The 14,275-nt window shown below is 51.9% G+C and overlaps 1 protein-coding gene across 9 annotated transcripts in view; it reads right to left on the bottom strand.

The window, feature by feature from the left end:
- Positions 1-14,275, bottom strand: part of SIPA1L3 (signal induced proliferation associated 1 like 3) — a 239,418-nt gene that overhangs the window by 86,867 nt on the left and 138,276 nt on the right. For all 9 annotated transcript variants that reach the window (XM_023245059.2, XM_023245055.2, XM_045046365.1 and 6 more), the window contains 2 exons: positions 11,509-13,329; positions 7,449-7,579 (listed from right to left, as the gene is read on the bottom strand). In XM_023245059.2, the coding sequence (XP_023100827.2) occupies positions 7,449-7,579; positions 11,509-13,021 (1,644 nt within the window). In that variant the 5' untranslated portion in view covers positions 13,022-13,329. The remainder of the gene's footprint in view (positions 1-7,448; positions 7,580-11,508; positions 13,330-14,275) is intronic.

Here is a 14,275-nt window from a genome sequence, read left to right on the forward strand (position 1 = left end):
AAACAGGCTCCACAAGGCAAACCCTCAACGAACACTGTCTTCATTACAACACGTGTGAACATATTACTGTACTAACACGGCTGGTCTGTGGTGGGGCCCAGGCATCTACATACATGTGCACACGTGTATTCATACTTATACCAATGTATACTTATACCAATGTATACTTATACACACACACACACACACACACACACACACACACACACACACCTTTTCAGTGCCATTCAAATGATTCTGCTGTGTAGCCAGGATTGAAAACTTTTAGTCAGGCCAATCACGGCCAACTCATTTCACTTTCCCAGATGGTGCTTTCCATGTTTTTCCTACAGCTGGCCACATGACTAGCTACAGGTAATGAAATGTGAGGGGAATTCAGCTGGGGAAGGACTTCTTGGACACATTGCTTCCCTTCGTTAAAGGAAAGCCCCTTTCCACCAGCCCATTTCTTCTTGCTAAGGACACTGGTGTGAGGGTAAGATGTTTGGGGCTGTGGCAGCCATCTTGTGTTTGCGAGGAAAGAGACAACAAGAAAACCAGAGAAGTCAATCTCTGCAGCTGCCCACCTCCAGGCTTCTTGTTAGAGAATTAAAATAACCCTCTATTTGTTTTAGCTATGGTTACTCAGGTCTTCAGGTTTACTCTACAAGCAAAGCAGTTTCTAACTGATATCCCTTTATAACAAAGTCGCATTTATGAAGGTGCAGTGGTACAACAGTAATTACCTAATTACGTGCACACGTCTGTTCAGGGGGAGGTTTTCTCATCTCCATGTTGCAGATAAGAAAACTGAAGCTCCGAGAGGTTAGGTGCCTTCTCCAAGGTCACCACAGCTAAGTGACTAAACCAGGATTCCCACGCAGCCCTGAATTTTCCAAAACTTACAGCTTTCGCCGTTGACAGTGTTTTATTTTTACTTTTGGCTGTGAGGTACATCCTCATACAGAAAAGTACTCAACACATGGAAGCATACCTAAAGGAATGATCACACAGTGAACACCTAGGTAATCCCCACCAAATCAAAAAAGTATTTTCAGCCCCCCCAAAACTCCTTCCCTCCTCCCCAAAGGCAACTCCACCCTGACTTCAAACTCCAGAATTTATTTCTGCCTGTTTTGGAGCTTCAGGCAGTTTGTATTCTTTTATATCTGGCTTGTTTCTCTCAATGCTGTGCATATGAGAGTGGCCACGTTGCTGTGAGAAGCGGCTGTATTGCCACAACGGATTTATTCCGTTCTACTGTTGAGCACGGAAACGGCTTCCAGTGTTGGACAACTATGAACACCGCTGTTAGGAACACTCATAGGAGCGCCTCTTATTGCACATGAACACATTTTCTACCTAGGAGGGCAACTGCAGAGTCACTGGGCACGTTCATCTTTAATTTTCCTGAACTGCCCAAGTATTCCAAGTGGTTGTACCAATTCATGTCCCGCTAGCCCCGAGAGTCCCTGTGGCTTCAGGTCCTCACTTGTACCAGCTCAGGCTTCTCTATCCACAACGTGAGCTGACCATCAGGTGATGCCATGCCCAGGGCCAGGCACGCAGCTCCAGCCCCAGCAAGGCAGCATGACAGGGTATTTGCGGCAATACCGGGAAAAACATCCCCCCTCAGGGGATTGCTACAAGCACCCAAAATATACTTGAAGCTATGATATAAAGACTAAGGATGAGATGCCAGGGTGGCTCAGCTGGCTAAACATCTGACTTCAGCTCAGGTGGTTCACGAGCCTAAGCCCCGCCTAGGGCTCTGTGCTGCAGCTCAGGGCCTGGAGCCTGCTTCGGATTCTGTGTGTCTCTCTCTCTGCCCCTCCCTGCTTGTGCTCTGTTGCTCTCTCTCAAAAAAAAAAAAAAAAAAAAAAAAAGAAGACTAAGAAGGATTAATCAGCAGTACCTGGAAAAACATGCCTGTCCTAAGTTAACAGACACAAGAGATGGCAAAAATAATGTGTCACGGCATTGCCTCTAAGCATACAGCTTGCCAAATAGGACCTGGGCAAGAGGCATGCACGGAAGGAATGGAGTGATCTTGTGTTCTGGAGTTCCCAGCTGTAGCCTTGGTAATTAATAAAAAAAAAGGTCGCTTTTATCCTAAGGACAGTAGTCTTGAAACAGATCATGAAAAGCAACCATGTTGGATGCTTTGCCCTGCCAGTCTGGGAGGCCCTGGGATTGTGGGTTTCAATCAATGCACCAATTGGATCTGTTTTTGTATCCTGCTGACACTGGCCCGCAGCGCCCTCTGCTGGGGCCAAGCAGAAGCATGGTCCTGCACCTCAGTCTTTCTCCCACTCTAGAGACAGGTGGCCTACTGTCACATTTTGGCTCTGAAGACTTGACCAAAAGCCACTACTTGAAAAGCTCCCAGCTTTGCCTTCTCTGCTGGGGAGATTAAGTAGGGCACTGGCAGGGCACAACGAGTGGCCATCTCTACTCTCCACCTGGTCCTGTCTGTCATCATCGCCTACCTGGCCTATGATGATAGCTGCCTCCTGGTCTTCCTGCTCCCACACCACTGCCACCCCGGCCCAGGCCACTCTTCCTGCAGCAGCTTGAGTCAGACCACGCCTCTCCTGTGTGCAGAATGGGCTAGTGGCTTCCCATTTCTCTCCAAGTAAAATCTATACACCCTGCTCAGCCTGCAAGGCCCTGTGTGACCTCATCCTCAACGATATCTGGCATCATCTCGCTGAGGATAAGCAGTCACACGAGCCATAGAAAAGTCTCAAGGCCATGTATGCAGGGAGGTTTCTATTTGCACAGGTTGTTCTTTGTCAGCTCCTGACTTAGATGCATTTTTCTCTGCTGGGCGGTGGGTGCACGCGTCGGGGACTTCTCCTGGGAGGTCACTTAGGAGTCTGTCTGCCTGGATTCAAGTCCTGACTCTACCCATTCCTTAACTGTGTAACCCTGGGCAAGTTGCTTAATTTCTCTGTGCCTTTTTCCTCATCTATAAAATGCGGATAATGACTCTCTCAAAGGGCTGTAAAGATTCAATAAGATAATCCACATACAGTGCTCAGCTTTGTATCTGGCATCCAGTGAGTGCTCAATACATGTTAGCCATTATTATGTATACACGTGTCAAATGTATTTGTACAAAACCATATGCATAGTTAAGAATTTACATTTCACCTTTAATAGGAAGCTATAGTTGACTTTTCTCCCCACTTAACAATATGCTTTGGAGATTATTTCCATAAACACACACACACACACAGACGATCAGAGTTACCTACTGAATACAAATGAAGTCCTAGTCGATTCACACTATTATACTTGCTTTTTTCACTTAATAGGAGACTCTCCCTTTTCTACTTTGTACGCTTACTTATATACTTAAATTCTTAATGAGCGACTGTTACTTTTTAAATAAAAAAGAAATGACAAATCCAAACCTCTAACCCTAACAAAATCAAGGCCAGTCAAAAACTCAGGTTTGCTGGGCTAAGGGGGACTTGTTGGGCTTGGAGACCAGACCGTCCCTGGTTGCCTGGGGTTTTCCTGTGTCCTGGGAGAGACACGCCAGCAAGGGGCTCAGGCCAGGGCTCGTCCTGTCCAGGCTGGGCGGGGCGGGGGGAGGGGGGCGCTGTTCAGGCGTGTGATGCCAGAGCCCAGCTCCAAGTCTGTTCCTGCCCTGGCGGGAAGCTCAGTGCTGCCAACGCTCACAACCCATCTGCCGGGAGATATGGGCCCACTCGACTGTCTGCTCAGCGGCCGGGGGTGGCCATCTGGGGCGGGCCAGCCTGCTGGCCTGGAAAACAGCCCAAGCCCTTCACCCTGGACCCCACACCTTGGTTTACGGGAGCCTAAGATATGTACATGTGGACAGGAGGATAGAACTCTGCCCGTGAACTCCACCTTTGGTTCCCGGCATGGCCCTCGGACCCTGGCGGGGGGTGGTGGGGACAGTGACAGGCCAGGCTCATAGTAGCATCTACCACTTGGAGTACTCACTGCCTTACAGCCTCAGGCTACCACCTCATGTGTGCGAGTCCATGGGAACCTTCTCTGCCACTCTAGGAGACAGGGAACAAACAGCACAGAGCCCATTCACAGATAAAGAAACTGAATCCAGCGGTAAAGCCAACATGATCACATGGTTAGTAAAAAACCAAGGTCACATGGTTAGTAAGTGGCAGAACTGGACTGAACCCAGGGCTGTCCATTCCCAGAGCTAGAATTCAAACTCGACCCCACAGGCAGTGTGCTGAGTGGTTAAGAGCCTGGGCCCAGGCCCCGGGAAGCTTTGGTCCATGTCCCAGCTCTGCCATTGGTGACCCTGACAAATGATGATCTCCCTGGAGGTCCTCCCATCCTCATCTGTAGAATGGGAATAATGGGGCCCATGTCATAAGACTGTTGAGAAGATTTGGGCTTCACGCATATAAAACATTTAGGACACTGTCTGGCAAGAATGTGTGTTAAAAGTGTTAGCTATTATTGTGGATACTGTTGTTGTTACTACTGGGGGCTGTGGATTGTCCACCTTGTCGCCATGATAGGAAGGGCTTGAGGAAGAGGCACGGCAAACCTTGCTGGCCACTGCCCGCCCTCCAACTCAGGTGATGAGGTCCTCAGGCCTGAGTGCCCAGTAGGGCAGCTCCACCAGGAGCTGGGCTCGGGGCTGAGCCTGCATGCATGTGGGGTTAGAAAAAGGCCTGGTTGTGGCTGTGAACCTCATGGTGGGCCAAAATTCACAGGGCTGCCTGGAATGTGACAAGGGGACAGTAGATTGAGACCCTTACCAATGGCTAACTTCACTGGGGTCTTCCCAAGTGCCAGGCCAAGCACTGCCTAATGTGTAACCCCACTGGATCCATGACTATAGGGATTGTAGGGACTGTGGGAAGACTGGGATTCCCAAGAGGGAAACTGAGGCTCTGAGAGGAGAAGCCAGGTGTACAGGTTCACAGCTGGTGAATGGCTGAACTAGGAATCCATACCAGGTCTCCAATGTGCCAGATGTGATCATGCCTCAGCACCTTTGCAATGGCTGTTCCCTCTGCCTGGAATGCTCTTGTTCTAGATGTCCACATGGCTCCTTCTCTCATGTCCTTCAGGTCATTACTCAACTGTTATCTTCCCAGTGACACGTCCCTTGACCATTCTGCCTAAACACTGAACCGCCCCTTACACTTATCTCTTCCTTGCTTGACTTTCTACCTTGTCATCACTTACCACATTGTGTAATTTATCAAAGTATGTGTGTATTGTCTGCCTCCCCCACAAGAGTGCAGCAGGGATGGCAGGTAGTGGTGCTGAGTGAATCTCTGCCGTGTGGATGAATCCTGGACCTGTGTCCTGGGGCCTCAAGAGCCTCATGCCGATCCTGGGTGGGGTGGGGGGGGACTGGAGGCTTGTTTTGTGGGTGTTGGAGCTAGGAAGTGCGTGGAAGCAGGCACAAGGCAAGAGCAGCACTGAGCCGGTTTCAAACTCACTGAATAGGAACCACAGCAGAAACAATATACCCTGACCCAACATCCCTGCACCCAAGTCTCATGACTCCCAGTACATGCAGTGCAGGCCGGTATTTTAAAAATTCATTCTACATATTCCATTTTTATTAATAAGAAACAATAGCACAAAAGCGCTGGCACTAAGCTGAGTTTGTAACTCATCAATGGGTCTGCTGTGCAGTTTTGAGCCCCGTCAGTGGAATCCCAGAGGCAGCCGAGTGGGGCTAGGGAGCAGGCCGACTCTTCCCCTTGCCACTTACTGGATGCTGCTTTGGGCAAAGCCCTCAACCTCTCAGGGCCTTGTTTCATCATCTGTCAATGAGGACAACCGTGCCTTCACCACAGAACTGTCATGACACTTAAGTGAATGAATGTACATAAAGGGTAAAGAAAACATCCGACACAGTGTTATTAAGTAGATCTGCAATGTCACGGCAGTTGTAATAAAATATTATTTACTAGTGTTTGTTATTTTACCCAGCAGTTCCCCAGATGTTGTGACACAATCTGATGCCATGTGAGCTGTCACGTCACATTCTGCCCCAGTGCTCATCTGGCCAGAAAGGTGAGGAGAGGGAAGAGGGGCTGGGTGACAGAGGTGCTGGTGACGACCTGTGGGGGCGCTGTGGGACTGCCTCCTCTAAGCTGCCACAAAGCCTCTGTGTCATCCCACTCCCCCTCAGCAAGAGGGTCTTCGTGAGCGGATGGGGCTAGGGCCCTCGGTGTACCATCTGCCAGTCTGGATGACGTCCAGGCTCGGCTGGCCTCACACCCAAAGTCCTTGGCGGCAGCAGCAGGCTGCTGGGGTCCCACCGGGACCTGGGCAAAGGCCAGGAACGAGGCGGATGGGGCAATGCAGGGCTGAGGGAGACCCACTTTGGGGGGCCTGTCCAGCTGACTCCCACCCCTTTCCTGGAAACCTCTTCCTTACTTGGGTCTTTGGAAGCCTGCTGTTTTTGCTGGCCTAGCGCCCCTCTTGGCAGAAGAACTGCCCCCCCAGGTGATTCCGACTGAACTGTCAATTACAGTGTGCTGCCCCGTCCCAGTGGAGCACACGTGATCCAAGCAGAGCCAGTCAGAGTCCTTCCCACAGATTTGGCAGCAAGTGTCTCTTCCTTGTGGAGGAGACGTACAAAGATGTAGAAGAGTTGAGCAGCCAGTCTCCATTTTCCCATGACATGGAGAGAGCTTGCTGGTGGCAGAAGAGAAGAGAATGACATTCACTATGCAAAAAAGCAGAGCTTAGGGGAACAGAGCGGTCTGGAGGCAGAATATGGTGACATTATTTGAGTGCCTGGATCCAGCTATGCCTGAAGCTAGCCCTACCCTGCCTGGATTTGCAGTTATATAAACCGAAAAATTCTATTTCTGGCTTGAACCAGTTAGAAGTAAATTTCTGTCAATTACAATTGAGAGTCCTAATTGAGCAGGATGCCCCCAGCAGGCCTTGCTCCCTAGCCACGGCTGATATTTAGTCTAGGGGAAGACCTCCTCTGCCCAAACCAGGACAACGGGTTTCTCTACTCAGACTTGAAAGTGCTGCGAGTGTTTTGAGCTGAGCGGCACCAACAGCAGTGCCTGCTGTGGCTGAGATTCCCCAATTCCTGCCGTGCCTGAGGCTTGCTGCCTTAATTCTTTCCATTCTGCAGGACATCTCATGATCCTGAAAGGATCCCTTACACGTCTCCCTTTATTTCCTATTCTAACCAGAGTGAATCTCTTGTACAATGTAAGTATTGTGGGCTCTCCAAGATCCCAGTCCTGGCCTGGCCCCTTATTCACTGAGCCCATACAAGTCACTTCATTTCTCTGAGTCTTAGTCTTCTCTTCTGTAAAATGGAGAGACGAACAGAAGTGCTCTCGGGAGGTTATTAGGAGGACTGCGTGAGGTGAAGCAGGGGAAGCACCTACCACAGAGTAAGGGCTCACAGAGGGTGAGGGGCTATCGAGCTGTAATTTACGTAAACTAATAACGGTGATGCGACTTACCTCACGGGTCCGGAAGATGATCCTGTACTGGTACTGAGGCCCGTGGTCCTTGTGGTCCTCCAACTTCTCCCGCTTGATGCTCACAGCCACTGGCCCCAGTTTCTCGTCCACACCAAAGTAATTGGCATGTTCTGAGAGGGAAGCGTTCAGAGTGAGTTCTCTGGGAAGGAGGGGTGATGCCTGGGGCAGGTTCTTGGGCAACCCGCGGGATCCTGCTCACACAAACCTCCCGCCTGGTCATGGCCACACTCGACAGACAGACTGACAGCAAGACCTGACTGTGCCACCTCAGCCAAGTCACAGAACTTTTTTGAGCCTCAGTTCCTCCATCCGAAAAACAGGCGCCCTGACACTACCCATAACTCATCGAGTCGATGTGAGGGGAGGGTGAAATGAGACTACAAATATTAAATGCTTAGCACAGTGTCTGGCACGTAAAACAGAGCCTATGGTTATCCCAGATTTGCAAACATCCGTCATTAGCTCAGCTGCCAACTAGCCCTGTGAAGTGGTTAAGATTCTATTCTACCGCGCTGCTCGCAGGACTCAAATCCAGGGTGTCTGCCACTAGGTCAGATGGATGGCCCAGGCCAAGGCACTCCACAGCACTTTCATCAGGAAAACGGGAGCAGTAAGGCTGGACACACCTCTCAGCACAGTTGTGAGGATCAAATAGGTTAACAGGCGTGAAGCACTTAGCACAGAGCCAAGTACACAGTAAGCACAAAAGAAACGCTAGCTCTTATCATCCCAGGGCGTGATGTTTGTCACAGAAAAGGGACCACGATTCAAGTCCCCAAGCATCACTTTTATCCAACCATGCTTCTACACACCTAGGATACTTAAACGCTACTCTTTCCCCTCCCTCAATAGAGCCACCGAATCATGGAGCAAGTCTCGTGTTCTCTCCCCTAAATAGCAGCTGTCTCCCCCTTTCTCTAAAACATGCTGCTGTTTTCTAATCCTTCCAGCAAACAGTATTTTCCAATGTGAAACCCAAGTGTTTCCTGCTTGTGGTGGATACCCACCGGCAGCCTGTCTTGACTCAAGTCAACATCCACCCCTTGCCAGAAATTCCTTCCCATCCCGGTGCTCTGAATATTTAGCTGATGGTTCCTGTTCTCATGAGATGCTTTTAGTGAACCAAAAGCTTATCGAAGGCCTAAATAATGTGTTAATTAACGATGCCAGTCAGACCAGTACCTGCACTGGGTTAAACCATCTCCCCAGCAGGTCAGAGAGCATAAGCAGTATCTGCTCCACAGATAATCGGTTCATTCCTAAACATCTGCAGGGCTTGTTCTGTTTTGTTTTCTCCCGATGCATACCCAGCGCCCTGCATTCCTGGCATACAGCAGGCACTCACTGAACAATGACCGATGAGGAATTTATAAACTTCCAGGGCTACCAAGAAGTCCAATTTTGAAAGAAAAAAAAAATTTTTAAATAAAGCTCCCTAGTGAGTACTTACTATCTGCCCAATGAAGAACTAAGTGCTTTAATGTACAATCTTATTTGATCCTCACCAATCTTGTGTCGGTATTTCTATATGTGAGTTGGAAACAATGTGTTCTCTGTTGGCTAGGTACAAAAATGTAGAATCAGGTTTTGACTGAGTCATTCAAATCCTCTACAGCCTGATTTCTTGTCCACTAGATGGGTGAATTTCAGAGAGACCCTGTCAGCTGATTGTTTACTTCTCCCTGTAGCCTTATCTGTTTTTCATTTATATCCGCCTAACCCAGGTTGCCAGGTGCACAAACATTCACAACTTTTCTCATTAGCAACTGTCTGGAACTTTCTTTTTCCCCATCCTTTCATTTTCGATTTCTGTGTCCTTTTGTTTTGCGACATGCGATGCTGCTACAATTGTCTCCATTCCTCACGTGAGGACAGAGTCCCAGGGGTGAAATATGTCATACAAGCTAATAAGCTATGACACAGGCACCCTGAACCCAGGGCTGTCTGGACTCCAAAGCTGGAGCTCCAGAGCCTGCACACACTCTGAGCCCTGTGGAATGACTTAGCTGAAATTTGTTAGGTTTGACTAGGACACTGGCTGAAAACAATTTTTTTAAATAGTTGCTGTGGAGTACTAGCTGCCTATCCATTCTATTCTGCCCTTCTTTTCAAGAAAAACCCTCTATTCTTAGGGGAGGAAAAGGGGATTTGTCTAGTTGAAAACCTGTATTTCCCAGCCTGCCTTGTAGATAGGAGTGGTCAATAAGCAGCAGTGGCTGGATGGGGCTTCTGAGAAAGCTTTTTAAAGGGAGGTGGTTTGACAAGAGATCTGCCTTTTTGCCCTTACCCTTTCCTCTTTCTTTGCCTGGAAATATGGATGTGACAGCTGGAGCTGCAGCAGCCATCTTGGACCAGGAGACCACCTGAGGGCTGGAGGCCATGCACTAAGGATGGCATTCCACTGATGCTAAGGAGTAACCATACCAGCCCTGGGCTGCTGACCTCCAGACTTTTTTATATCATAGAAATAAGCTTCTATGTAGTTAAAGTCTGTCACTGGCAGTTATGAGCAATTCTAAACCAATACAGTTGTCAGCATTTAAAAATTAGGAGAATCCAAGGGGCGCCTGGGTGGCGCAGTCGGTTAAGCGTCCGACTTCAGCCAGGTCACGATCTCGCGGTCCGTGAGTTCGAGCCCCGCGTCGGGCTCTGGGCTGATGGCTCAGAGCCTGGAGCCTGTCTCCGATTCTGTGTCTCCCTCTCTCTCTGCCCCTCCCCCGTTCATGCTCTGTCTCTCTCTGTCCCAAAAATAAATAAATGTTGAAAAAAAAAATTAAAAAAAAAAATTAGGAGAATCCTCATTAAAAAAAAAAAAAGCTTCATTTCAGGAGAACCTTGAAAAATCGGAAAGGCTGGCAACACTGGGTTTGCCTGTATTTCCTGCATGACAACAGTGAGCTGGAGCTGAGCAGGAGCTGCCCTTTGCCCCAGCCCTGCCCGGCTCCTGTAGCTGCCTGGGTTCTCTGCACGATGCTGTGTTGTCTCCTCAAATTGTCCCACCAGCACTAATGAACCTAATGATGCAGGAAGCCCATGTCTCCCTCGTGTTAACACCTTCTAAACATCAACAGCTCCACCTTCACAGGGGATCCAGAACCTGCCTGCTTAGTCCCGCACTCATGGGCTCCCAACCTGGATGTGTCCATCATCCTCTCCTGCTTGGATTACTACAGCAGCCTCCTCCCTGGCTTCCCTGCTTCCCCCTCCCCCAGCATCTGTCCCCCAGAAGGAGGCTGTGAACACCTGAGTCACTTCAGGGCCTTCTCTGCTCCTCAGAACTTTCTTGTGGCTCCATCTCACTCAGGGCAAAGACAGTGAGAGTCCTCGTCATGACTCACAAAGTCCCACACTATGTGCCTCGTCACCTCTCTCCCTCAGCTCCTGCCACACTCTCTCTCAGCCACTCTGTCCCAGCAACACTGGCCTCCTCCCTCCTCCTTTAGTGTTTCAGGACTATTGAACTTGCTCTTCCCTGTGCGGGAACACTGTCCCCAAGCTCCACACAGCTCCTTCCTTCAGCTCTGTACTTAACTACCTAGGAGGTCCTCCCAAACCATTCCCTATTGTAAGCGAAGCCTCTGACCTTGACACGATTTCCCTCTCCCTTACTTTATGTTTCTCCATAGCACTTGCCACCCTATGCTGCATTATATATTTTGCACATTAATCAAGTTTGTTTTTTTTTTTGTCTTGCTCCCCCCCCACCCCCACCCCCCAAGTGCTGGGAAGACAAGATCTTGATTTTAAGCTAGTCAATACTTGTATCCTCAGGCTCTAGACAGTGCCTGTCACCTAGCTGAACCCAGAACATGGTTGCTAAGTACATGCGGATCTACTGTTTCCCGTGGCTCAAGGGTTTGGCGTGCTGAGCCCCACGTGAGGCGTCAAGCTAAGCGCCAGATGAGGCTCTGCTCACTGAATCCCGGGTGGGTGGCTGGGTGGGCGCACATAGGGAATGCACGAGTGGCGGGGGTCCCGGGGACAAGCTGCTGCCCCCCGCCTGCCCCCCCCCCCCCCCCCCCCCCCCCCCCCCCGTCACCTCGGCCCACGAAGTGGTCCTGGTAGTAGCGGGCGCCCAGGTCCACGTGCTCGATGCTGTACTGCCGCGGGCGGCTCTGCGTCCTCTGCTGCTCCTTGGGCACCTCCAGCACCGAGATGCTGGCGTTGGTGCGGTGCGCGCTGAGGGCGGGCTCGGCGGGGCGGCCCTCGCCGCCACTGCCGCCCGGGGAGCCCACGGCCGCCCGCGAGAAGCTCACGTTGCGCTCGCACTCGCCGCCGATCTCGTTGCGGAAGTGCGGGCAGCTGAGCAGCAGGTCGTTGCTGTTGTCGTCGCCCAGGTCCTGCTCCAGGTTCTCCTTGCAGTTCAGGTCCTCCGTGCTGGGGAAGGCGGCGTCCAGGCCGCCCAGGCCGTGGGCCCGCGACGCCGAGAGGGCGGCCGTGGCGGAGGCGGCCGAGGCGCCCGTGGTGGTGTTGCGCCGCTGCGCCGTGGCCACCCTGTTGGCGGCCGCCTCGTTGAGGTCGAACAGCATGCTCTGCACGTCAAAGTGGGCGAAGCTCTTCTGGCAGACCCACGGGCGGCCGGCCTCCGGGGGGCTCCGGCCCTCCTCGGCCTCCCCCAGGGCCCGGCCGGCCTCGCCGTCCGTCTTCCCGCTCCTCAGCTTCCGGAAGATGGACGAGTCGGCCGCGTCCCCGCCGCCCAGGCCGCGCGCGGGCTTCTTGCGGGCCTTCTCCTTCTCCTTGGCCGGCTGGAGCACCAGGAGGCTGTCCTTGGCGGGCTGCCCGTTGCGGGGGTCCCCCTTGGCTCCGCCGCCGCCCGCCGGGACGTGGGGCCCCGGATCAGCCTGGAGCAGCTCACTGAGGGGCTGGGGGCCCGCGGCCTCCGGCTGTTCGCTGCGGAACTCGTTGAGAATGTCGAAGAAGCTCTGCTCCGGCACGCCCTGCACATCGATGGAGGACGTGCTGCCGTACTCGCGGAAGAGGGGCAGGGCCCCTGTGTGCCGGGGTCCCCGCGGCTCCCCCGCGTCCTCCGCGTCACACTCGCTGAGGGTGATCTCGCTGCTGCTGCGGTGCCGCAGGGGGAGGAAGGCCCTGCCGGGGGACCGGGGCCACCCGTCCTGGAATTCCACATCTTTGGACCTTCTCCTGGAGAGTCTGTGGAAGGCTTTGGGCACTGAGGAAGCCGGGGTGCCGACAGGAGGCTGTCCGTTCTGTACGCTCCTCATGGAATGGGCCACCTTTGTGGCCTTCGTGCCGTCTGCGTCCTGTGAGGGGCTTGGGTTGTTCTGCTCTCTCAGGGCGTCCCGCTTGGGCGGCCAGTCGGCCACTCTTGCGCGCACACCCATCTTGGGCACTGCAGGGGTGGTGGGACTGGGGCGGGTGGTGGCGCTGACTGGGCTCTCACCAATGGGCTGCGGCATGCCCCCGTTCTGGACCCAGAATCCCATGGGAGCATAGTCCCCTGTGTGTGGCCCGGGGAGGACATCGGCCCCCCTGGCCCCACAACTGGCTGCCAGATCCACACCATCACTGGGAATGGGCCGATAGGTGGTCATAGTCCACGGGCACTGGAGTGCTACTGGCTCCCGTGAGCTGCCGAGTAACTTTATGGGGTCCCCCGGCCCTCAGCCATTGTTCAGGGCCGCCAGTCCCAGGATGAAGGATGCTGGCCCTTGAAGCCTGACCGGAAGGTTGTGAGCCTGTGGAGTCCAGTTCTCCACCATCGCTGTGGACAACCGAGCCAGGACAACCTCAGGAGGCAGGTGCTGTCCTAGGGTCTCCAGACTGGGCGGCTCAGCAGGACAGAGCAAGCAGTAGATGTGGGTGAGGGCCAGCAGGCTGCTGGGCTGTCTTCCCTGCCATGCTGAAAAAGGAGAGAAGGCAAAGGTGAGATGTGATGTTACTGTTCCCAGAGAAACTTTTTGTGTGACAGCTTTATACTCATTTAAAAAATTTTTTATTAGAGAAAATTTCAAACATACCCAAAGCAGGGGTGCCTGAGCGGCTCAGTCAGTTAAGAGTCCGTCTCTTGATTTTGACTCAGGTCAAGATCTCACAGTTTGTGAGTTTGAGCCCCACACTGGGCTCTGTACTGACAGTGCAGGGTCTGCTTGAGATTCTCTGTCTGCTCCTCCCCAACTTGTGCACACACACTCTCTCTCAAAATAAATAAACTGAAACAAAATATTTTTTTTTTTAATTTTTTTTTTCAACGTTTTTTATTTTTGGGACAGAGAGAGACAGAGCATGAACGGGGGAGGGGCAGAGAGAGAGGGAGACACAGAATCGGAAACAGGCTCCAGGCTCTGAGCCATCAGCCCAGAGCCCGATGCGGGGCTTGAACTCACGGACCGCGAGATCGTGACCTGGCTGAAGCCGGACGCTCAACCGACTGCGCCACCCAGGCGCCCCTAAACAAAATATTTTAAAAAACATACCCAAAGCAGAATAGTGTATTTATTGAGCACCCGACAGGCTTTAACAACCGTTAACTATTCGCCATTTCCGTTTCATCTACCCACCCACTCCTACACTTTTTTTTTTGACAGAATATTTTAGAGTATGTCCCAGGTATCAGCTCATTTCACCTGTAGATACTTACGCTTCTATTATCTAGCAGTCAAGGCCTTTATTTTATTTTTTTTAACGTTTATTTATTTTGAGAGAGAGAGAGAGAGTGAGCACACACACTTGCTTGCAAGCGAGGGAGGGGCAAAGAGAGACGGAGAGAGAATCCCAAGCAGGCTCCACTCTGTCAGTGCAGAGCCCAATGTGGGGCTTGATCTCACCATGACATCATGACCTGAGCC

This window comes from Felis catus, chromosome E2 (genome assembly GCF_018350175.1).
Source record: "Felis catus isolate Fca126 chromosome E2, F.catus_Fca126_mat1.0, whole genome shotgun sequence".
Taxonomy (NCBI): domain Eukaryota; kingdom Metazoa; phylum Chordata; class Mammalia; order Carnivora; family Felidae; genus Felis; species Felis catus.